General features: G+C 59.6%; 4 protein-coding genes across 5 annotated transcripts; 2 read left to right on the top strand and 2 right to left on the bottom strand.

Moving 5' to 3' along the window:
• Nucleotides 1-2,526: 2,526 nt before the first annotated feature.
• VPS51 (VPS51, GARP complex subunit) lies at nt 2,527-7,175 on the bottom strand. Its single transcript, XM_027855975.1, has 10 exons — nt 6,960-7,175; nt 6,735-6,864; nt 6,389-6,535; nt 6,025-6,244; nt 5,187-5,904; nt 4,632-4,847; nt 3,901-4,119; nt 3,569-3,690; nt 3,396-3,483; nt 2,527-2,919 (listed from the first exon to the last, which is right to left on the bottom strand). Exons 1-10 carry the CDS (start codon nt 7,173-7,175, stop codon nt 2,659-2,661), a joined length of 2,337 nt encoding a protein of 778 aa, XP_027711776.1. The 3' UTR covers nt 2,527-2,658.
• A 2,567-nt stretch (nt 7,176-9,742) lies between these two features.
• Nucleotides 9,743-10,970, top strand: TMEM262 (transmembrane protein 262). 2 transcript variants are annotated; one of them, XM_027855987.1, is made up of 3 exons: nt 9,743-10,516; nt 10,607-10,706; nt 10,882-10,970. In XM_027855987.1, the coding sequence occupies exons 1-3, from the start codon at nt 10,343-10,345 to the stop codon at nt 10,956-10,958; spliced, it is 351 nt and encodes a 116-aa protein (XP_027711788.1). In that variant the 5' UTR covers nt 9,743-10,342; the 3' UTR covers nt 10,959-10,970. The 2 variants fall into 2 exon arrangements, with proteins under 2 accessions (XP_027711788.1, XP_027711787.1); XM_027855986.1 differs by having other exon boundaries at nt 9,743-10,093; nt 10,300-10,706.
• A 44-nt stretch (nt 10,971-11,014) lies between these two features.
• On the bottom strand, nt 11,015-14,283 carry ZFPL1 (zinc finger protein like 1). The gene is made up of 8 exons (XM_027855985.1): nt 14,203-14,283; nt 13,840-13,959; nt 13,594-13,705; nt 12,497-12,690; nt 12,338-12,407; nt 12,109-12,252; nt 11,691-11,814; nt 11,015-11,530 (listed from the first exon to the last, which is right to left on the bottom strand). The coding sequence occupies exons 2-8, from the start codon at nt 13,939-13,941 to the stop codon at nt 11,344-11,346; spliced, it is 933 nt and encodes a 310-aa protein (XP_027711786.1). The 5' UTR covers nt 13,942-13,959; nt 14,203-14,283; the 3' UTR covers nt 11,015-11,343.
• CDCA5 (cell division cycle associated 5) lies at nt 13,940-21,335 on the top strand. Its single transcript, XM_027856124.1, has 8 exons — nt 13,940-14,016; nt 14,072-14,798; nt 15,060-15,122; nt 15,206-15,268; nt 15,342-15,404; nt 16,003-16,062; nt 17,705-18,148; nt 20,261-21,335. Exons 1-8 carry the CDS (start codon nt 13,940-13,942, stop codon nt 20,339-20,341), a joined length of 1,578 nt encoding a protein of 525 aa, XP_027711925.1. The 3' UTR covers nt 20,342-21,335.
• The last annotated feature ends 1,955 nt before the right edge of the window (nt 21,336-23,290 follow it).

The raw sequence follows: 23,290 nt of genomic DNA on the forward strand, positions 1-23,290 counted from the left end.
CCTCCTGGACAGGCTCTCTCCCTCCTTCACACCGACCACTGACCTCCGTGGCTTCCTTTGAGGCCCAACTAAAATTCCACCTTCTACAGGAAGCTTTCCCCAACCCCTCTTCGTTCCAGTGCCTCCCCTCGTTAATTATCTCCCCATTTATCATCTATATAGTTTGCTTTGCATATAGTTATTTGCGTATTTTCTCTCCCAGTAGCTTGTGAATTCCTTGAAGGTAGGGACTGTCTTTTTGTATCCCCAGTGCTTAGCATAGTACCTGGTACATAGCAGGCACTTAATAAATGTTTATTGATTAACTGATTAAAATGGGCATAATAATATTGACTTCACAAGGTCATATTACTAATAATAGCTAGCACTTTCATACTGCTTTAAGGTTTGCAAAGCGTTTTCCTCACATAGGTTGTAAGATCAAAGTGCTATAGGAATGTTTACAACTGTGACTATTGGACTTGGAATTCAGTAAGACGGGTTGCAATCATAGCTCTGGTACTAGCTGTGTGACCCTGGGGGAGTCACATGCTCTGTCCAAGCCTCAGTTTTCTCACCTCAGGAGCAAGAAGTGTTTGGTTCTTGCCCCATCCCAACTTTAGTAAGAGCCTGGTAGAGCCTCCCAGAGCACGGGCTCTGCCCACGCACCCTTCAAGGACCCCGAGTCAACACCTCCCTATGGCGAGGCGGCCCTGTGTGGATTCTTAGTGGAAAGGGTTTGTCTCCCTTCTTTATTTGGCTGGAGAATAGAGTGTATGTCACTAGCACTGTGCCCAGCACTCAGTAGGGGCTTAATAAATGCTTGTTGACTTGGTGCCTAGATGTTTACTTAAATCCTGCCCTTTCTGACCTCAAAAGAAGCATCATCACCAACATTAATTCAGACCCAGCCCGCCTCTGTATTCCACCAAGTTGGCCAGCCACCCCGACTGAACGGGATGCTGCAAAGTCCAGGAGCTGATGCTCTCTTTTCTTCCCCAAAGACACCACTGAAAACAGAAAGGCGAGGAAGCAATTCTCAATGCCACACGTAGACACTCCACCACCCACTTCCAACCACAGCTCTGGCAGCGCTGCCCACATGAAGCCTTATCTGAGGCACCCTGTGGCATCAGCGCACACCCTCTCTCCCACAACTATGGTACTCCCTATTTAATTAGATTTTTCTCCCTTTAGACTTCAAGCTCCTTGAGGGCAGAAACTATTTCACTGTTGTCTTATTACCAAGACTTAGCACAGTAACCACAAGTACAGGGCACCCCATGCACTGACCACACACACACAACACACACACACACACACACACACACTCAAACAGGGATTAATGGACAGGAGATAAATGGGCACCGAGGCATCTTTCCTTTTTTTTTTTTTGGCAAGGCAATTGGGGTAAAGTGACTTGCCCAGGGTCACACAGCTAATAACATCAAGCGTCTGAGGCCAGATTTGAACTCAGGTCCTCCTGACTCCAGGGCCGGTGCTCTATCCACTGCACCACCTAGCTGCCCCAGAGGCATCTTTCCTGGAATGGCTTTCTCACTGGGGCAGCACCATTGACTTGTTCAAGCAGAGGTCAAAACGAAAAGAGAGGACTACAGATGTTAGCAATGTGGTTCAATTAGGATTAGAAAGGTGGCATGGTGTAGCATAATGATGGTGCCAAACTGACCTATTCAGTCACAGTAACGGGCAAAATATTGAAAACTGATCAAGGAAAAGACATCAACGTGGCTGTTCCTTTCCCTCGCCACGCTGAATCAACACAAAGCAAACACCACAACGAGGAAGCGCAAACAGCCCAGAAACCACGTGATCTCCCTTCCAAGCGCAGAGAGCTGGCGGCCAAGACGGCCTCACAAACCAGCAGAGAGCAGAAAGCTTGCCAGGGCCCCAACTGAGCCAGACCATCCTGGGGTCATTGAAGATGAAATCCCAGGCTCCCTTCATGCTAGGGTCTTCCCCGAGAGTATCCTGATTCACCACGTATGTGTTGTTTGCGCCCAGTGTTTGCATATCGTCTCGCCCATTAAGCTGTGAGCCCTGTGAGGGCAGAGCTGTTTTTGCCCTTCTTTCTATTGCCAGTATTTAGCCCAGGACCCGGCACATAGTAGGTGCTTAATAAATGCTCATCATCGACAGAGCCTGCTGAGTCTGGCAGCTGGACCTAGAGCCAGGCTGGGTTGCCAATGAGAAAGCGTACAGCACCTTCCACAGTCCTAAGCTCCTTCCCGAAACAAAAGCTCATTAAAAAGCCCACCACCACTGATTTTCCTGGGACATTCCCCAGCCATGAATCCTGGAGCACCACATGCCCCAAGGAATCAGTCAAAGGTGGGAGGTCAAAGGGCCTCGTGGAGAGCGCGTTGGCTGCTCTGCTAGGAAGTCCTGGACCCAAGGACAGACAACAGACGGGTCCTGTCCAGACCCCCACGGCAGCCCCAGAGAGTGGCCAGGCCTGTGGCCTGGAGTGCGGGGGTACGTACCCTCTGCTTCTCCTCTCTGCCTCCAAAGAAATCCAGGGGCCAGACCAGAGGATACTTTTTTTATTTGCCGGGGGAAGGTGGGCAGGTGGACACGCCCTATGAGAGAGGGCGAAGGGGACAGGACAGGGAGAGCAAACCCCCAGGGCCAGCCCCGGGCTGGGTGGGAAGCCTGGAGCTAGCCCCGCTCGCAGATGACCTCCACCACACTGGGCTCCATGGGCACAGGGTCGAGGCAGCGCAGGGCGGCAGACGCCACCACCTCGTCTAGCAGCAGGTGGACCAGCTCCTCGTCAGCCACGAAGCGCCACAGGTAAAGCTGGAGAAAGTGGCAGTCCACCTGGACCTGCTGGAGGCCGTAGCGGCCAAAGGTGCGCAGCCGGACACACTCCAGCAAGGTCTTCAGGCTTATCTTGATGATGCCTGTGAGGACAGACACCTGCGGGAGGGGAAAGGGACGGCACGGACGAGGTCAGCGTGGACACCTGCGGGGGTCAGCACGTGTGCGTGTGGGTGGGGGAACAGGGTACAGGCAGGGTCAGTGCGGACGCTGTAAGGGGACGGCACGGACGAGGTCAGCGTGGACACCTGCGGGGGTCAGCACGTGTGCGTGTGGGCGGGGGAACAGGGTACAGGCAGGGTCGTTGCGGACAGTGTAAGGGGACGGCACGGACGAGGTCAGTGTGGACACCTGTATGGGACAGGAATGGTGCGCACAGGGTCGGTGTGGACACTGGGAAGACAGCAGAGTCAGGACAAACCTCTGAGCGGGGAGGACAGACTGTGAAGTAGAGGGTTCTCTGGGCTGATCCTCGAGGTCCCCAGGGATAGGAAGGTGGAAAGACACAAACCCAGAAGGGCAGACGGGAGAGAGTGGAAGGGGCAGGGGAAGGGGGGCAGGGGACCCTCTCAGACCTTGTTGAATTCCACAGGGCTGAAGACGTCGATGCGTTCCGAGAACAGCTTCTGAATGTTGCTCAGAAGATTGGTATCCATCGGGGCACTAGGCAGGGAGGGCAGGAGGATTTAGCCGGGGGGGGCTCTGGGGCCCAAGCAGCCCCCCACCCCTGGACCTCGCGGGCTCTCACCTGGGGGTGTAGCTGGGGGCATAGCGGCCCTGCTGCCGGGAGCTGCTATACACGGAGAAGGTCCTTTTACTGGAGTCACTGCTCTGGGCTTTTCGAACGCCCTCCTCGTACAGAAGCCCCACCTGTGAGACACAGAGGGCTGGCTGGGACTGGGGGGGCTGTACTGTCCCTAAGCAGGGCCCCCGACCCCCAGGCAGCACCAGCTCCTCTTCTGAAGCAGAGGCTGCCGGAGGGCAGGTGAAGTGCAGGTCAGGGACAGAAGCCGCCGCCCCCCCGCCTGCGTCCGCCCCCCCCCGCCTGCGTCTGCCACCCCTCCCCCCGCGCCCCAGCACCTGCACGTCGATGGCGGTCGTGTCCTCCACCACACGCTTCATGACGGCACGCACGTTGCGGGGCTCCAGCGTGGTGAGCCAGTCGCGGGTCTCCACGCTCTTGCGCAGCATCTGGGACACCACCAGTCCCTGCACCTTCACGTAGTGGGTCAGCAGCCTCCGCGCGGTCTCTCTCGCCTCCCCACACAAGGCGCTCACTGGGGTCACGGGGGAATGGTCCTGGGGAGGGGATGCGGAGTGGAGAGAAGGGGTCCTTCAGAATACCCCAGGGCTGAGGGCACACGGCAAGCTGGAGGAGGGCAGGAGTCTGCTGGGCCTCAGGGCACCCAAGGCGGCCAATGGCATGGCAAGAGCATGAGCCTGGGGTCAAGATCTGGGTTCAAATTGTGATGAAACCACGTGACCATGGGAAAGTTCCCCAAGTGGTCTAGATCCCAGTTTCCTCCGACCTCGAATGAGGGGGCTGCACCAGATGACCTCCCGGGGCCCATCTGACAGACTGACACAATCGTCCCCCACCCATCCCTGGGAGGAGCAGACGAGAGATCAAGGGCAGAGCCCACCCATCCAGGGGACCCAGATTCAAATCCTGGCTCTGACACTCCCTAGGAATTGCCTCTCCACCTCAGCCTTGGAGGCCTCAAGGATCAATGTGGCTAACAAGCCCTGACAGGGTGTCGTGATGGTGGCTGCACAGAACATCAGAGCAGAAGAGACGTGTAGGTCGTCACCTGCCCAAGAAACTGCTCGTCAGTGAGCGTGAGGATGTAGGAGATGGTGGAGGTCTCGTAGTCCAGGCAGAGGCGGGACAGCAGCAGGAGCAGGGCTGGAGGCGTGGCACCCCCCTTCTCGCTGGGGCTGTCGCAGAAGCCTCGCGCTGTCTGGCACATGGAACGGATGAAGCCCACGATGAGGCCCTCGCGAACGCCCTGGCTGCAGAACTCGCCCTGGAAGGAGACGGCGGGAGACAGGAGGGTGGGTCACCTGGAGGGAGCAGGGGCAGGCGAGGGCCGGGCAGGAGAGAAGGGAGTCACTGCCAGGGAGGAGAGACAAGCGCAGGGAAGAAAAACCCCGGGCCACTCTCCAGAAGCATCGTCCGTGACGGATCTGGAGAGACCTTAGGCCCCACTGAGCAGCGGCCTAACCCCACCCCGTGGGCTCTCTGGCCCCCACAAGGCGCAGCTGCTGACCCTGGGCTCACCCACCCCACGCCCCACGTGTTCCAAAATGGCTTCCCTGGAGGCCGGTCCCTCCCCTAGGAACAGGGGGAAGGGCTGGCCCCTCACCCTGAAGTAGGCCTTGTTGGAGAAGGACACATCCTTGGCAGTGAAGAGGTGCACGGCAGCCAAGGAGGCCTTGATGTGGCCCAGGATGGCCCCGGACACCGAGGCCAGGAGCTCCCCCAGGCCTGGGCCCTCCTTGCCCGCCAGCCGGGGGGCAGCCAGGGCCTGGCGCACATCCGTCAGGCAGCCCGAGAAGGCGGCACACAGGCCCTGCAGGTGCTGGCCCAGCCGCTCCCGTGCCGCCCGCTCTACGATCTCGGTGGCCCCCTCTGTCAGCCCAGCCGCGGGCAGCATCGTGCCCGGGGCCCGCAGGCGCCGGTGGAAACGATCCAGGGCCCGTACCAGGAGCGAATTGTCCCCGCTTCCCTGCTCTCGCGCCAGCCGCCTCTCCACGAGAGCAAAGTAGCGGCTGCCCAGCTCCCGGGCGAAGGCCACCAGCTTCTCCACACCTGCCGGTCCCTGGGCAGAAAAGAGCTCCTGGTAGGACGCCACCACTTGGCAAAGCCCGCTCACAAAGCCGCTACCACCTCGGTCGGTAAACTCCAGCACGTCGGGGGCTGGAGATGAGGGGCCCAGCTCTGCCTCCAGGCTGCCCAGCTCGCCTTCAAGACGCCCCCTGGCATGGGCCAGGAACTCATCACACAGCTCCTCCGCCGGCTCTCCCAGGGCCAGCAGCAGCTCCACACACTCGGCCAGCTCTGGGGCCCCCGCCCCACCATCCCTGTAGGGGGGGGAGACGGAGGTGAGCACTGGCCGGGGCAGAGGGCCGTACCAGGGTACGAGCTGGCGTGGGCCAGGGGGCAGAGGGGGCTGGGGGGAGGGGAAGCCCAGGAGCCGGTACCTGAACTTGTGGCGCAGCTGCTGGGCCAGGCGGGCGGTGATGAGCTGGCAGTCGTCCTGGATGGCGCGGAAGGAGGGTAGGTGCTGGTACTGCTGCAGCACCGCCCGTGCCCTGCCCTGGTAGCGCACCGCCTGCCCATAGGCCCCCAGCTCCACGCACTTGGTGAGGCGCGAGGGCAGCTCAAAGAGGAACTGCAGCTTCCTCAGCAAGGCGTGGACCCCTGCAAAAGAGGACTGAGGGCACCGCCTGGGACAAGGCCCCACCCTGCACCTACCCCGCCCCCCACGCTCCGCCGCGGCCCCCCCCCGGCCCCGCCCCCCCCGCTCCCCCGCGGCCCCCCCCCCCCGCCCCGCCCCCGCCGCACCTGCCAGCTTGGTGATGCGCTCGTGCCGGTCCTGCAGCGTGGCGCTGATGCGGGCGCTGAAGTCCGTGATGACCGCCATGGTGGCCGCCAGGCGGTCCATCTCGTCCTCCATCTTCCGGAAATCATTCTTCATCTTGCGGATGGTGTCTGCGGAGACCCCGGCCCGCCTTCGGTCTACGGTGCCCTCCCGCCTGCCCGAGCCCCCCCCGGGGGGGGGGGGGGGGCACGGCCCGAGCTGCGGCCCCGCCGGCCGCCCGGCTGCCTCCTCGGGTGGGGGGGGGGGGGGGCCCCCGCGGGGGGGGGGGGGGGGGGGGGTGGGGCTGGGGGCGGGGCGGGGCCCCCTCACCCGTGGCGCAGATGAACTTGTTGTAGTTCTCGTAGACCAGGGTCTGCATGTCGCTGTCCAGCGCGCGGATCTGCCGGACCATGTCCGTCTCGCTGTCCATCAGCTGGGCCAGGGGACACTCCTTCCTCAGCTGGGGGGAGGGGCAGAGACGGGCTGTCAGCGCCGGGGGGGGGGGGCTCAGGGGGGCGCGGTGGGGCCCAGCGCGAGACCACGGAGGCGCCCCACCTTGTCCAGGAACACCTCCGGGTCGAAGTGCGCGCCGTTGAGGTCCGTGGGGTCCCGCGGGTCGGGGGTCGCCCCCGGGGCCGCGGCCTCAGCCTCGGGGAGACCGTAGTACAGCTTCAGCATCCCATGCGCCTTCCGCCGCCGCTCGGGGGCCTCGGGCTCCTCCGGGGACGCCCCCGGCCCCGGCCCAGGCCCCGGCCCCGCCGCCGCCTCCATCCCGGCCACTCAGGCGGCCCCCCCGCAGCGCAGCCGGTCACTTCCGGCTGTGGGGAGGCGCTCCGACCGGAAACGGGTTCCCCCAGCGGTGCGCGGTCCGTCCGGAAAAGGCTCCCCCTCTGAAACGCGTGAACGCGAGAATGGTTCCGGCGCCCCTAGTGGCTGCAGCTGCGCAGGCGCAAAGCGAGGCTAGTGTGGGGCCACCCCGCCAGGCCCGGGGAGAGGCAGTGGGTGAAGTTGTAGATAGGGCGCCGGTGGGAGAGTCAGAAAGACCCGAGTTCAAATCCAGCCACACATTCGCTAGCGGTGTGAGCCCGGGCAAGTCACTTAATCTTCTTTGCCTCAGTTTCCTCAGCTGTAAAATGGTGATAATGACATGGTTGGGAGGGTCAAATAAGACAAGTGTAAAATGCCCAGCGCAATGGCTGGCACGTGGTAGGCCCAGCTATAGGGGCAGGGCAGGGCTGGGCGGGGGCAGCTAGAAAAAGACACTGAGTCCAATCTCATAGCTCGGATCAACTCTGATTCTACCACTTGGGTGACCAGTTCATCTGGAATATCAACACAACAGGTCATTGTGAAATCATTCTCCACCCTGATACCGAGCTGGCCAGATGGATGAGAGGGCCCCTGTAGACACTCAGCCCCTCTCCCCCACCCACACTAACACACTCCCCACAGCAGTTAAGCCACTCTCCCCACTGTGCTGGCTTCCCCATGGGCTGTTCGCTCCTCGAGGGCAGGGAGCCCCGGGGCCTGGCACAGATGAGGGCTTCATCAGTGTTGCCAGTTAAGCTGATTTGAAGTGAGATCTCTAGGAGGCCGGTGCCAATCCTCTGGTGAGGCCCGGATGGCCCCTGCCTGCCCTCAGCCAGCTCCCACAGCCACCCAGACCAGAACAGCCCAAGCTGGGAGATGAGGACATTCTGCACTACGGTGCTGCTCTTACTTCCAGTCGGGGCTTCCTGGAGGAGGGAGACCTGAAGGAGGGCCTGGAGCCCTTGGCTCAGTGAGTTATTTCCGGATAGGAATCTTCAATAGCAGATGCCCAGGGTGGGAGTAAATGGTTTTGGAGGAGGACGGCAAAGCAGACCAGCCTGGATGAAGTAGCAATTCGTGCAAGGAAGGCAGAGCCAGAATGGCCTTGAATGCCATGCCAAAAAAGAGGCATGAAGTTAACACGGTGTGGGAAACCCCCAGAGGTGGAGTCAAAAGACCAAGGTTTGGACCCCTGCTCTGGCTCCGTCATTTCATGGATAAAATGAGGATGGATTTCCCAGCATGAATGTGCCATAAACTCTTAAGATGCCAAGACTGGGGATTTGGGGGGTGTCTGCAAACCCCACAAGGACGGTCTGTTTCCCTCTCGCTCCTGGGCCAGAGAGACACAAGCTGCTTCAAATTAACCTGACCCTCGTCTCCAGAAAGGCCCCTGCCCCCCTCCCCTGCGGGTGCTCTCCCCTCAGAGAAGCCTCCCTTCCCATCTGTAGTGCGCGGCATGGCAGGGCTTCAGAAACGCACTCATTCCTCTGTTCCTTAGAAATGGCCATGGGCTCCACGAAGCTGCTGCTCCCACCCCAGCCAAAAGCGTAAAGCATCTCTCCCGTGACGAATTCTGCGATCAAGCTCACTCCTTGTCTCACCCTGACCTCGGCCTCTCCTAGCTTCATTTTTTGGGGGGGGGGGCACATCCTACTGACATCGGGCCCAAGCTTCCATAGGTGCCTGGTATGTGCTCAGCCCCACGGCTCCTCCGTGGAGGAGGTGGGAGGGTCTAGGACACGTCCACGCAGGAGCTTGGGAGTCTAAGGAAGAGAGGGAGGAATAGCTAAGCAACCCCCACCCCCCCATCTGGGGAAGCCGGGGTGTCCAGAAGAGGACAGCCAGGATGGAAAAAGGCCTCGAGACGGTGACCTAGGGGCATCTGTCAGCTGGTGACCTTGTGCCTGGAAAAGAGAAGATGGGTGGTGGCCCTCGGGTCAAAATAATTGTCTCCAAGTACTCGGAGAGGCATCTGAATGGGTGAGAAGCACAGAGGCACACTTGGGCTGGAGGTCAGCCGGGTGGGATGGGCAGGCCCAGCCTCGGGAGTGCCGTCCCCAGCCCTAGAGAGCCGTCCTAGATGCGATGCTGACTCGTTTGGACCAGAGGGCCGCTCGGGTCTTTCGCACCTCTGCAATTCCGCCATGGGATTGAGAACTGGGAGAAGCTGTCAGGGGATGGCCAATGCCTGCTTCTTGGAGGCGTGTGGAGGGCAGAAGGGGAGGAGCACCCAAATGCAGCAAGAGCAGGGTGTGCACATGGGAGGAGGTGGGGAATGAGGTGGGAGGGACATACAGGGTTGACTGGCTCACGGAATCTCCCTCTGTGCACTGTGCACGGCACGGCTGAGCGCCGGGCGGCCGTGGGGAAAGACCAGAGAAGCAGGACACAGGCGCGGTCGGTCGGCGGCTCCCCTCTGCGTCCCATCCCCCCACCCCCACCCCTCAGGCTGCTGTGGATCCAGCCCCGGCTAAGCCTCGGCGCTGTCCCCCACAGAGCGGCAGGCTTCGCCGTTCTCCCGGCCAGGTGACCTCTCGGAGGGGCCGCAGAGGGGACGCGTGGCTTCCGAGGCCCCCCGGCTCTGAACTGACGCGACTACAGAAAGCCCTGAACGTCAGAGGCCGTTGGTCCGGTCTTCCTCTGAAGGCCCCCCCATCTCTGTGCCCTCCTGCCTGGGGGCCTCCCGGCTCTCCCGGTGCTCTGCCTGGCTCCCTCCTCACCCTCTCCACCCCGTGGCGTTGCTCGTTCCCGTGAAGGTGTCCCATCCCTCCCACGAGAAACTCCCACAGAGACGACTGAGTCCCGCTCAGCCACCCGGTGCTCTCCACCCCGGGCTCGGGCCTACAGGACAGAACCTTCCTGTTTGTTGAATCACGGTGACAAACGGGGACCCCCTCGTGGATTCTCGCGGGGAGCGCGGACTACCACCCGTGGGGGACTCTTCCCAACAACAGGGCAGGGACAACACGTAGGGAGCCCCACCCCCACCCCCAGTTCCGGTCCTCGATCTTTCCAGTCACCTCTCGGTTCTAGAGCCCTCTGGCCATTCTGGTGTCACTGTTCCTGCTCCCCCGGGTTCTAGAACGGCCCGCCGCCAGTGAGCTGTCTGGTCTGGCTCTGCTGCCATGCGCTGGCGTGACAGGATCAGCGTGCTCTTCTTCCCGCCGGGGGTGGTGCTGACGCTGGCATCACTGATGCTCTTGATCCTGCACGTCGGCATCTTCGCCAACGACGTGCACCATTTCTGCATCACCCGCCAATTCAATCTGATGAGCTTCCGCAGCACCGTCATCATCCTGGTGAGCCACGGGGGGCACGGGGCGCCAGGGACCGGGCAGGGCGGGCCACGGCAGCAGGACCCTCCCTCTCTGTGCCTCGTGGGGCTCCAGTTCTCACAGGTGATGAGCATCTGGTGGGCCTCCATGGGGTCGCTCTTCGCAGAGTTGATCGAGGACAAAATTCTGAGGTGTTTCGCCCTGACCGTTCTGAGTAAGTCTGGGGAGTCTGAGAGTGGGGGCGGCGGAAAGGGAGGCTGAGGGAGGAGGGAGTACCTATGCCGGGAGGGGCCGGGAACAGGGGTGAGCCGAACCCGGAGAGCACGATCCCCGGGCTCCACGGGGCGCCGGGGGGCTGGGGGCCACGTCCAGCCCCTCTGTCGCCCCAGTGCTCAACACGGTCATGTTTATCAACCGCCTGACCCTGGAGTTCCTCACCATCACATACCGGGAGGAGAAGCACTGAGACACTGGAGAGGGGCCAGGCTCGAGCCCCGGTGGAAGGAAAGGCCCGGGCTCGGCTTTAATAAAGTCTGTCGTTTATTTTCAACGCCACAGCTTTTCCTGAGGGAGAGGAAGTGTCGAGGGAGTGGGTGTGGACTGCCGCTCTGGGGACGCTTCCGAGGAAAAGCAGATCGGGGACAGAACTTGGCCCCAGGTGGGCCCCGGGAGCACAGCGGCCACAGCCAAAAGGCCCTCGCCCGCTCACATCCCTGGGGCTGTAGTGTCTCAGGAGACAGGAGTGGAGAGGAGAGGGCCGGGGGAGCCAGCACCCCTGCCCCACGCTGGCCACAACTCTGCTCCCAGCGAGGTGGGATTCCCACCAGAGGTGAGGAAGAGAGAGAAGGGGCTCAGGCTGGGCCCACGCGGATGTGAGGGTTCATGAGGGGGTCCAGGTTAGGGTCGCCGTCGGCCGCAGCCCGGCCCAGGCGGGACATGAGAATCAAGAGGGCCAGGAAAGCCAGGGCTCCCAGCAGAAGCAGCAGCCCTGCCCTCTGCAGCAGGGACAGGGGCCGTTTTCGGGACCCCGCTCGGCTCCTGAGGAAGAGAAGCTGAGTCAGGGGCTCTCCTCCTCGCCATGATCGAGCCCCACCCTCTATACCACCTGCCAGGCTCCCAAGCCAGCTGTCCCCCAGGTTTCCTCCCTGAGCTTCCTAACTTCCCCGCCCACCTCGTGGCCCCTGAGTCCCCCTCGTACCTAAGCAGTTGGGCTAACCAGCCCAGGGCAGGCCTCCGTCGGTACTTGTCATCATCACAGTCACCATGGGGGCCCGCAGCCCGACTCCCCTCCCGGGTATCGTATACTTTTCGAGGAGCAGAAACTATTGATAGGAAGCAGAGAGGACTGCGTAAGAGTGGGGATCCCCTTTGGCTTCTCCCCCCATCCTTTCCTTTCCGGGCACCAAGCCAGCAAGCAGGAGCCACGCTCTGGCACTTACCCCCAGCCCCATCAGGCCAAGGGGCAGAGAAGGGGTGCCTTTTCCTCCCCTTCCTCTTCCCTCAGCTCCATCCCAATCCCTGTCAGGATAGGAGGATACACATGGGACCCCCGTCTTGGGACAAAGCAGTGGCCTCTAATGAAGGCCCCCCCCACCAATCCTGTCCCCAGGCCTCACCTGTCAGGGGCTCAGGGCTGCCCATGTGGATAATGGCATGCTGCTCAGGCCGGCCAGGGGAAGGGGGAGGCCTCGAAGGAGTGCTGTAGAAGGCTGCAGCGACTGAGGAGGGGGTTTGCTCTTCCAGCCCCGAGGGGCTACTTGCTGAAGACGGGAGAAAACCATAAGGAGGGGTACAAAACGTACGTAGGGTCTGTGAGCGGGGATATAAAACGACACTGTTACTCACTACTGAAGTCGGACCAATCAGAGAAGCCGGAAGTCTCGAGGACCTCAGGGGCTGGAGTCACTTCATCAATCTGGAGCAGGAAGACCGAAGACCATTAAGCACTCACCATCTTTATGGGGCCCCATGCCTTCTTCCACCCCTCCTGCCCCAAGCCCTCACCAGTGGGAGTCCCAGCCCAGCTCGGGCCCAGTTGACAGTCGCTAGCTTCTCCCGCAAGGCAGTAGCCACAGGGCCTGCGAGGTTGGCAGGGGGAAAGATGGGGCCACTACAGCTAGGGCACTGGTAGCCAGCGGGCGCTGTGTTTCGAGGCAGCTGGGCAGCTCGTTCATTAAGGCATGACCAGTGGAACAGATCTTCCAGGCCAGAGGGGGTGGGAAAAGCAAGAGAAGAGACATTCAGACAAATACTTGAGGAGTCCTTGCCCTTCCCCACTTATCTCCCTAACACTGAACTTTCCAGCTTTCCCAAGCCTAGGTGACTTGAGACCACGCCCACTGCCTCCCTCTGGGATGGGAAACTTTAGACTCCCCAGCCCAAGGAGCCCACACACGCAGACTAGAGACCGAGAACTCTCCCAATTACCTTGAATTCTTAGGGCCATCTAAATAGCTGAGAAAACAAGTTACTTAACGTCTATCTTGACACCTACGTAACTTCTGAACTCCTTTAAAACTCAATTCCAATACTTCCTCCTCTGTGAAGCTTTCCCAAATCCTGTATAACAGGCCGAGCCCCTACTCAGGAGAGGCAGCATGGCTTAATGGAGGTGAGATTCGGAGTCAGAAAGACTCCAGGATCAAATTCGGCCTCAGCTGCTTACGACCTATACCACAATGGGCAAGTCACTGTATCTGTTTCCTCACCTCCAAAACGGGAATGAGAATACCTCCTGTACCAACCCTGCAGAGATACAGGACTTGGTGGGAATTAAGGTATAAAGCACCTTTCAAATCTTGAAGCTGTAAGATTCCTTGTCTGTTGTATCCCAAGGGAAAGGGGGCTAGGTGGGGCGCGCAGATAAGGTTCCCTCTACCAATACAGGTTGGCGCCTTCTCTGCAGCGCGGTCCGGAGGTGACCTGCCCAGGGTCGCCAGCCTGGGTAGATCAGTCAGGGGTCTTTCTGCATAGCTCTCTGTCATACAACCCACTCAGAAACTCAAGCTCTGCAGGACTCTGAGCTCCCCGACTCATCCTGATCCCCACCAGGTGCTCGGTTCCCCTTTCTGCGAGCCGCCTGAGGTCAGGCCTGGCCTCACCGTAGCAGACAAGGCGGGTGGTCTCCCGTGTGGACAGCAGGGTGTTGCAGAGCCGGCAGTTGGGGTTGTAGTCGCTGTCCTGGAGCCACTGCAGGTAGGACTGGACAATGCACTGAGGAGGGGAGGGGGAAGAGACGGGGAGTCGGAGCAGGAAGGGGGATTCTCCCTTCTTACGGTGAGGCTCATCCCAGCCTTCCAGGAGCCCCCGCCCCGCCAGCCCGGCCCGGGGCCCGCCCCGGCGCCCACCTTGGCGTGGTTGGCCACCAGGCAGTGCTCGCACACGTTGACCCGGTGCTCGAAGCAGAACAGGTTGGTCACCTTCCTCTTGGGGCACTTGCACAGCCCCATGGTCTCCCGGGGGCTGCCCTGGGCAGGGGGAAGGGGAGGGTCACCTGGGCGTGGCGCTCCCGCCCCCCTGGGCAGGTAAGAGCCCCGCCCCAACGAGGCCCCGCCCCCCAGGCGCCCCGCCCCCTCGGAGACCCCGCTCCTCCCCCCTCCGACACGACACGGACAGAGCCCCGGGCCCGGGGGCGGCTCGCCCCGAAAGGGCCCCCGCGCATGGGCTCGGGGGTCGGGCCGGGCGGCGGCGGCGGCGGCGGCCGCTCTCACCGGGAGCCGTCGCTTCAGCCCCTCCTGCGGCTCCTGCTACTCTTTTCGCTGCCACGTCTCTTCCGGGTGCGGCGCACACTGATGACGCCACCCCGGCCGCGCGACCCCGTTTCCTCCCCTCCTCCCGGGGCCCCGAGACGCGCGCGTGCGCACTGAGGGAAGGCGTAACCGAACCCTGCGACCCCGCCCCTTCTGCCGGAGCCTTCCTCCTGCGTCACTTCCGGCTTGGCGGGGTATTCGAACGTTCAGCGCTCTTCGCTGCCGCGCGCGGTTTTCTGTCGGCGCGCGAGCGGGTCGAGATGTCGGCGAGACGGAGGCGGAGCCGCAGCCGCTCCGGGGCCGCGGGGGAGCGGGGCGGCGGCGGGGCGAGGCGCTCCGGTGAGCGAGGAGGGGGCGAGCGAGCGCGGCCCGAGGGGCCGAAGGCCGGGGGGCGTAGGTGGGGGCGGGGCGGCCCATTCGGACCTCGGGCTCAGCCTCACCCCCCCCCACCCCCGCCCTGGATTCTCTCCGCAGTGCCCGCTTCCCCGCCGTCTCCTGCTCCCACGCTGCGGAGGTCCCAGCGGAAATCTGGGTCTGCTTTTGAAGCCCCTCCCCAGGTGAGCCCCACTCTCTGCCACCCCCTCCCCCACCCCTCCCCTGCGCCCCCCTTATCCGCTGACCCTCCCACCCCCAGGGCTCCTGTGCCAGCCCCCCCCACCTGCCGACCCTCCCACCACCTGAGTTCATCTGCCACACCCCCCACGGACCCCTCACCTGCCCGACCCTCCCACTCCCACAGCTCCTCTGCCCCCCCCACTGATGACCCTCCCATTCCTCCCCTGCCCTCCCTTCACCCACCAACCCTTTCTGCTTCCTAGCCTTCCACCCCCGCCCCCAGGACCACCATCAACCTGAAAAAGATTGTGCCCCAGACTGCAGAGGTGAGCCACTGTCCACACCCCAGCAGGCAGGTTCTTCCTGCTCTTACTTGGCAGAGCCCACTCCTCATTTTTCTGTTGTCTAGGCCACCTCCCCCGGAGCCCAGAAGTCCATCGCAGTGAAGAAGATCGTGGCCCAGACCCCCGAGGTGAGCTTCATTTCCTGTCCCTCAGCCTCACTTCTGCTCCCCAGGACTGACCCCTGTCTCTCTCCTTCCTCAGGCTGCCCCCCCTGTAGCCAGAAAACCCATCACAGTGAAGAAGCTGGTGGCCAGGACCACGGAGGTGAGCCCCCTGTCTCTGATCCAGGCCCTGGTCACCTTTTCCAGACCATAGCTCTGCTCTCATCCCCACTTGACCAGCCCTATTCCCAGTTCCCCTCAACCATAACAACAGGCATTCATGTAGTACAATAAAGCTGAGTTGGAGTCCAGCCTCACATCCTTACTAGCTTGTGACCCTAGGTGACTCACTTAACCTTCGTCTGCCTCAGTTTCTTCACCTGCAAAATGGGGATAATAACAGCGGTTACCTTGGTGCTATGAGGAGGACGAAATGATGTCATATTCAGAAAGCACTTTGCAAACCTTGAAGTGCCGGCTGTTACTTCAGTCAGTGAACGTTTGCTAAGTTGCATCCTAGGTGCTGCAGGGGATCCAAAGGCCAGAGCGGAGATGAGCTCTCGATCTCAACAAGCTTCCATTTACCGTAGCTCCGTTCTTCTTTGCAGGCTGCTTCTCCTGCAGCCCACACAGCAGTATCCTTAAAGGAGACTGTGCCCCCGCCCCCAGAGGCAAGCCCCGACTCTCCCACCCCCACCTCCCTGCAGCCATGGCCAGCTGCCAACCTGCCACCCTCAGCCTTTCTCCTCTCTCCGTCACAGACCCCTACCTCCCGGGGCCGCAAGTCTGCAGCCAAAAAGAACATGTCCCCGTCTACAGAGGTAAGGCTTGGGGAAGAAGAAGACTGGGTCTGGGAAAATAACAGATTTACCACTTTGTCGTGTTTTCTTTATATCTCAGAGAAAGTCCAGGGTAAGTGCTTTATGTTACGTAACTTCTGCCCAGGTCTCCTGTGTTCTAGCTAAACCAGGTTCTTGTCTGGCCCCTAAATTTTGCTTGTGCTTTCCTGCCTGCGTGTCGGCCTTCCCAGTATTCTCTGTCCAGGATGCCCTCTCTCTCTCCCATTCACCTTTAGCCTCACACAAATGCCACCTCCTCCAGGAAGCCTCTGCCGTCTGGTCAGAACAGCCTCCACGTGATCTCACTCTAGCATTTTATCTGAATTTTTTGGTTGCATTTGTGATAGGTTTTGTTATCGTCACCACATCTGCGTCTTGTCCCCCGGCTAAACTGGGAGCCCCACGAGGGCAGGAGCCAAGCTTCCTGTACAGATACTCATCAAGGGCTCTTGTCTCGTGTACCCTGTGGGACACAAAGGGGAATTAGGGGCAGGGCCACCTGAGAGACAATTGTCCGTCAAGAAGCAAACGCTTGTTAAGCTCTGCCCTGCTGCGCTTCCCCTCGGGGCTCCCGAAGGGCTTGGTTTGTGAGGGAAAGGCTGAGATGCACAGGAGAGCTTTGGAGGATTGCCACAAGGAGTCTGAGGGCAGGAGCACTTGTTTTCACTTGGAGGGTGCGTTGAGAAGGCGGCATCTGACCTGGGCCTTGCAGGAAAGGGGGAATTCTCCAGCAGTGGGCAGGTGGGTTCATACTGAAGTCGGACAGGCTGAGAGCCGGAAGTAGAGAGGCTTCTCTCCAGTTGGGCTAGAGGACGGACCACCTGGGGAGAAGCAAGAGGAAACAGTGGTGGTTGGACGTAGGTAATAAAAGGTTCAGATGCCGCGATTAAGTATGTGTACGTTATTTGGCAGGCAGCAGGGAGGAAGTGAAGGTTTATTAGCGGACTGGTGGAGTCAGGAAGCACCGCAGGCTCTTACAGAGAGGTAGAGACTTACAGAGGTAGAGACTGAGGCCAGCACAGCCCCTGTGCAGAGGGGAGATGGGTCACCCGGCCCCCTGCTTGGCAAGCTCCAGCGGCATTGTGCAGTCATTCCTGACCCCTTCTTACCTGCCTAGTTTTCTTCCATTTGACTTTGCTCCACGTCCTCTGTGATTGAATCCTGTCGCCAGGCTCTGTGCCCTTGCCCTGGCTCTCCTCACTTCCTCCTCTTGGCTTCGTCCCACCTGCCCGAGGCCTTTCTCCAACCTCCCTTCTGAGATTTCCTTCTGTTTACACCCTGATCCTATATGGGCATAGTCATGAGCCTTGGAAACAGGAAGATTGCTGGTATCGGGTGGGGGTCTAAGACACCCACCTTGTATTCGGTGCAAGCAGCACATCCAGGCAGGGATAGCCGGGACACATTCGGAAATAGGGGCGTTTGGCGGTGGGTCCTCTGTTCAGGTTTGACCATGGAAGCCAGAGGCGTGGCCAGGGAAAAACCACGTGTGAGGATGAGTGGTGGGAGAATTAGGAGCTGATGTTATCCCTGGAGCCAAGAGAGGGGAAGGGCCGCTCTCTGTAGAGCCCCCTCCCACGCTTTTTCCTTACCTTTCACTTTTGTCTTTGACTTCCCCCTACAGGTCACACTTACGGAGAAGGAGAACTGTCCCCCTGTACAGGAAAGTGCCCCCCTTGATAAAGGCAGCTCTCCTGTCACCGCGGGCCCAGCTCTGGAAGTGACTGCCACAATGCTAGGCCCTCTGACCCCTAATGCTGTCACCAGGCCAGATCTCATGGATGCCAGAGACCTGGAGATGTCCAGGAAAGTCCGGCGTTCTTACAGCCGCCTCGATGACCTGGGCTCCGGCTCCACCTCGACGCCCAACTACCGACGGCGCTCCTTCTTTGGCTTCGACAGACTGCTCTCAGGAGAGGAGCTGGAGAACGTCTCCCCTGTGGTGGAGAAGGAGCCAAAAAGCCAAGCAGTCGCCCCCACCGCTGAGCCCTGGGGGCCGGACTTCACCCTGCCTGGCATCACCATGACCAAGGAGAAGCGCCGGAAGAGGAAGGCGCCCGAGATCTTGGTGAGCATGCCGGCCCGCCTGGCCGAGAAGCAGCCGCCCCACCCCCCACATCTCCCCTGGGGGTTGTCAGGCCTCTCGAGGCAGCTGCTGCTTCCCTGTGGAGCCACGTCCAGGCTTCGTCCTCCCCCTGCCTCCTCTGTCCCTTTCGTCGGTGCTCACGGAGGCTGGCGTCTCCAGTTCTCTCGCTATCCCAGACGCCCTCCTGGAGGGAGCATCCGCTTGGCCGGTGTCCTTAAAGTGCAGACTCAGCACTGACCACCGGACTTGGGAGGGGGTCAGACCCAGGCAGAGGGCAGTGGGAATCTCTCCTCCCTCATTCTGGGTGGTGGGCAGCATTCTGGCTGCCACATCTCCCCACTGACCAACACTGAGCTCATGGTTTACCCAACCCCAGATCTGACCCTGGTCAAGGTTTTACATTCTTTGGATAACGTTCATCTCATGCAGCCCCTCTGAGCCTTTGTAGATCCCACTTCTGGCATCTGTCCTGTTAGCCATTGCTCCCGCTAGCCCATCTTCACATCTGCTGCACCTGTTGGCTCTGCCTTCATCCAACTTGCTGATAAAAACATGACTGGGAAGACGCCACGGAGGGTTCCTGGGCCCTCGCTGTCCTGAGGTTGTCTAGCAGATGAGCCTCGGCAACTGGTCATTGAGCCAGATGAGAATCCTCCTGACTGTTGTCGTCCAGGACCCAGGAAAGGCCTTGTTTTGCCCCATCTCGGTATTCTGCCCTTCAGGCCTTTACCCGATCCCACCAGCCTAGTCATTCTGGCAGGGGCAAAGAGCTTCGGCTGGTGTGACTTCTTGATGAAGCCGTGCTGGCTCTTTGTGGCCACTTCTTCCTTTCCGAAGGCCCATAAACCATCCCTTTAATAATACGTTCTAACATTTTGCCAGGAAGCGAAGTCAAGCCTGTCTAGATATGGTTTGACGTAGAAAAATGTAAGAAAAATCAGTGTGACCGGCCGGGCCCCTGCGCCATTCTGTACCTGTGGCCCCCTGCCTCTCCCAAAAGGAAGGAGATGTGTCCTGTCACCCCCTCGTACCAGCCTCAGAGCCATCACGTTCTCCACGTCTTCCGGCACCCTGGCCCAGGGGTGTCAGTCTCACAGAGGGCAGGTGGGTGGTCCCGTTTCCATTCCCATAACCATTCCTGTTCTCTGTAGAGTTCAGTCTTCCCTCCTTTTATCATCGGACCACCCACCTAGGCCGTGGCTCCTCCCTCCCCTCTTTGGGGTCTCTCTGCCCTGCAGCTGCCTCAGCTCTTCTTGAGATCTGGCTCTCCAGGCTCTTTTCTCACGATGCTAGGTCTCCGCTCCCTTTCCTGTCCGTGTGTTTTTGAAACCTCAGCCGGGCGATGAGTTCTTAGGTAGCTCCCCCGTACCTTCCTCGTTGCTTTCGTGGGTGACTTCCATCGCTGACTTTGGGGAGTTTGGTCCTTTGCTGAGAAGGACAGCACAGCTCCTGGATATGGCATCAGAGAACCCGGGTTCAGATCTTCCCCTGCCTCTTGCGTGCCTGGCCTCGGTGTCCTTGTGTGCACGTGACCTTGGAGGCGTCTTCTGGCTCGGCCTCTCGGATCCTGAGGGGCATCTGGCTGTCTTGGCTCACGCCGGTCTTCCCACGTCTCAGGCTTGTGGGGGGAGCCGTTCCTTCCCCTTCTCCTGCTGCCCCTCGCAGACCGACGCATGGCGCCCTGGCACTCCTTCGTTTCCTTCTCTCGCCCTTGACCGCCTCCAAACCCTCCCCCACCCCAGCCTCCCCTTTGTGGCTCCTCCAGGGCTGTTCTCCCTGCATGGGCCAACGATGCCCTTTGCAGTGAGGCGCTCCCCTCTCCTCCCCCATTGCAAGCCAGTCACGTTCCACAGCATCTCGGCGATCTCACTCTCCACTGAGCTGATCACTGTGTGTGGTGGCCAGAAGTGGAGGTCCCTGCTCTTCTTGATTGGAGTTCTCTGTCCCTTCCTCGTCGTTCACCCCCGAAGCGCTGGAGGGCCCAGGCAGCCACTCTGGCGTGGCAGGGGCCCGCACGTCCAGCCAAGGCTGGGTTGGGGGGCTCATTTGGATGTCCCCCTTCCTGCTCACACCCCCCTCCTCTCATCCCTGCAGAAATCAGAGCTGGACGAGTGGGCGGCTGCCATGAATGCCCAGTTTGAGGCTGCGGAGAAGTTTGATCTCCTGGTGGAGTGAGGTGGATGAAGAGGGGATGGCTGGACTGGGCCGGACTGCCCCCTCCTGTACATAGTACTCGGCCGCCATCGTTGGCTGCCCCCTTTGCCCGTGGAGATGTGCCCCTTCTCTGGGGGGTTGGCGCTTGCCCTTTGAGCCGCCCTGGGTCCTTCTACCTCGTGGACGCAGATGGGGACGTCGCTGAGAACTGCCTTGTTACTGCCCGCTTTTCGTAGCTCCCCATCCAGTAGATGCCGTGCAGACAGCTCTTGGGCTCGTCCCACTATGTCCTGAGGTGCTTCGTTTCCCCTTCCCCAGGTTTTAATCAGGAAGAATAAAGGCGGCAGTTGGAACCCACGGAAGTGTTAGGAAGCAGGCTGTCTGGGAAGAGAGCTGGGGGTGGGGGGAGCAGGGCCCTGCCGCTGGCACATCCTCGGTCAGCATCTCCCTCTTCCCTCCTCTCCTCTCGTCCCCACCGGTTTTCCTGGGGGTGGGGAAGGCCTTGCCATTGCTCCTGGGAGGTAGGAGCCAGGGAGATTGGCTTCAGCCTGAGCCCCCTCCCCCAGGGTGCTGAGGTCTGCGGGCACCCTCTGCGTAAGGGTGTGGCTTTGTGCTCCCCCATAGGCCCAGCCCCTGCTGGTTCCTTCTGGTGAGGAAGTTGGTAAACTGATGGGACGGGTGTGTTGGGTCAAGGTGAATCACCCCCTCTTAGATGACCTTCCCAGAGGAAGGGACACAGGACTAGATGGCCAGCCCCCAGGCCACAGCTGGACGCTCCCAGAAGCACAAGGGAGACTGCTGAGCTTCCTGGCCTGCGGTCTGTTTGGTGCCCAGTGGGGTGAGAGTTTTCCAGCCGACCCCCAGGCCGCAATACCCAATGACCTTACTGCAGGCTCGGCCTAGGCCGGTGGGGTCACGTTCAAATAGAAAGAGGCCCAAATGAACGTTGTTGATGTTAAGTTTTGTTTATTTTGTTAACAATTTCTCAATTACATTTTTTCATTTTAATTTTTTATTAATTTGTTTTGATTTGTCAACAATCACTTCCATATGCTTTTGAGTTTAAAGTTTTTCTCCACCTCCCTCCCCAAGACAATACACAATCTGATACAGGCTAGATATATACATTCCTATTAAACATGTTTTCACATTAGTGATGTTGTAAGGAAGATTTAGAACCAATAGGAGGAACCACCGGAAAGAGGAAACAAAACAAAACAGAAGAGGAAAAAATAGCAAACAGTCTGCTTCGATCTGCGTTCAAGACTCCACGGTTCTTTCTCTGGATGTGGGTAGCATTTTCCATCACGAGGCCTTTGGAGATGTCTTAGATCCTTGCATTGCTGAGAAGGGTTGAGTCTAACAATTATAGTCATCACACAGTGTGGCTGTCACTGTGTACAACATTCTCCTGGTTCTGCTCACTTCACTCAGCATCAGTCCATATGAGTCTTTCCAGGTTTTTCTGAAGTCCGCCTGCTCATCATTTCTTATAGCACAATAGTATTCCATTACATTCATGTACCACAACTTGTTCAGCCATTCCCCAGTTGATGGGCATCCTCTCAATTTCCAACTCTTTGCCACCACAAAAAGAGCTGCTAGAAATATTTTGTACATGTGGGTCCTTTTGCCATTTGTATGATCTCTTTGGGATACGGCCCTGGAAGTGCTATTGCTGGGTCAAAGGCTATGTACACTTTTATAGCCCTTGGGCATAGTTCCAAATTGCTCTCCAGACTGGTTGGATCAGTTCACAACTCCACCAACAATGCATTAGTGTTCCCATTTTCCCACATCTTCTCCGACATTGATCATTTTCTTGTTTTGTCATCTTGGCCAATCTCAATTACATTTTAATCTGGTTTACACACACAACAGTTTTTTGAACCGAAGTGTGACCTCTCTGGCCAAAATCCAGCTTCAGATCAAGGGCAGGATGCCCTGAGATTGGGTTAGGTGACCAGGCTGGACTGCAGCGATGCCTCCCGGGATAGCCTGAGACACTGAGGCTGCCCTTCTAGCCAGCCCATAGGCCCAGTTCATTGGGTCATTCTCTCCTACCCTCTGACTGTGAGGCTTGGCGTGGACAAGTCTATGAAAGCCATGTGTGGGCCCCAGCCCCTGGCCTCAGCTGCGGCCTCCCCCCAGACCCTCTCTGGCAGTGCAGAAATGCTCATTTAGCTGGGGGGTCAATAAAGCCGGCCTCGACATGCACCTTGGCACATAATGAAGCATCCAAAAAAGTTTGGAATTGGGGAGAGACCAAGGAGCTGGGACCCAGGTCATACGTCACTGGCTTGTAGATGGAGCCGTCTTGAGCACAGAGACACAGACCCTGCGTGCCTGGGCCAGAGGCCGCAAGCATCCTTTAGAGACTGCCCAGCAACAAGAAGGCTCTCCCTCTTCCCCAGCAGGGGCCCCCTGCTGGGACTATTGGCAGAAGGTGGAGGTTTTGTTCTAAAAGCCGATTAAACTGCTTAACTTCCCCTCTGTCTGGTTTCATGGAGGAGGATCCTGGGCCCACGGACCGCTAAGATCAGTTCAATATGGGAAGCAATTCAACAAAGAGTAGTAGCGGCTGTCCACTGACAGGCTTTTCCGGCATAGTGCCTGCCCCCAAGCAGCTTACGTTCTATTGGGGGGCTGGGGTGGGGGGGCAATGCTGGCAGCTGCAGAACCAAGAGTCTTCATAAAACAGGAAGCTGAGCTTTGGAGGAAACTAGAGGTCTTAAGGAGTGAGGAGAGTGTGGCCCAGGCAGGGAGGACACAGGCCTGGAGACAAGGGGCAGGAGTGGTGGGTGTGAGTCTGGCCGCCCTGAGGAGATACGTGTAAAGCTGACGGCCAGACCGGCTGTGAAAGGCCTTAAATGTCCAGAGCCCCTCTGACCCTGAAGGTCCCTGGGAGCCAGTGACGACCGTTGAGTGAGGGAGTGATGCGGTCAGATAGACAAGCCTGGTACAAAGTCA

This window comes from Vombatus ursinus, unplaced genomic scaffold (assembly GCF_900497805.2).
Source record: "Vombatus ursinus unplaced genomic scaffold, bare-nosed wombat genome assembly UNPS02011369.1, whole genome shotgun sequence".
NCBI lineage: Eukaryota > Metazoa > Chordata > Mammalia > Diprotodontia > Vombatidae > Vombatus > Vombatus ursinus.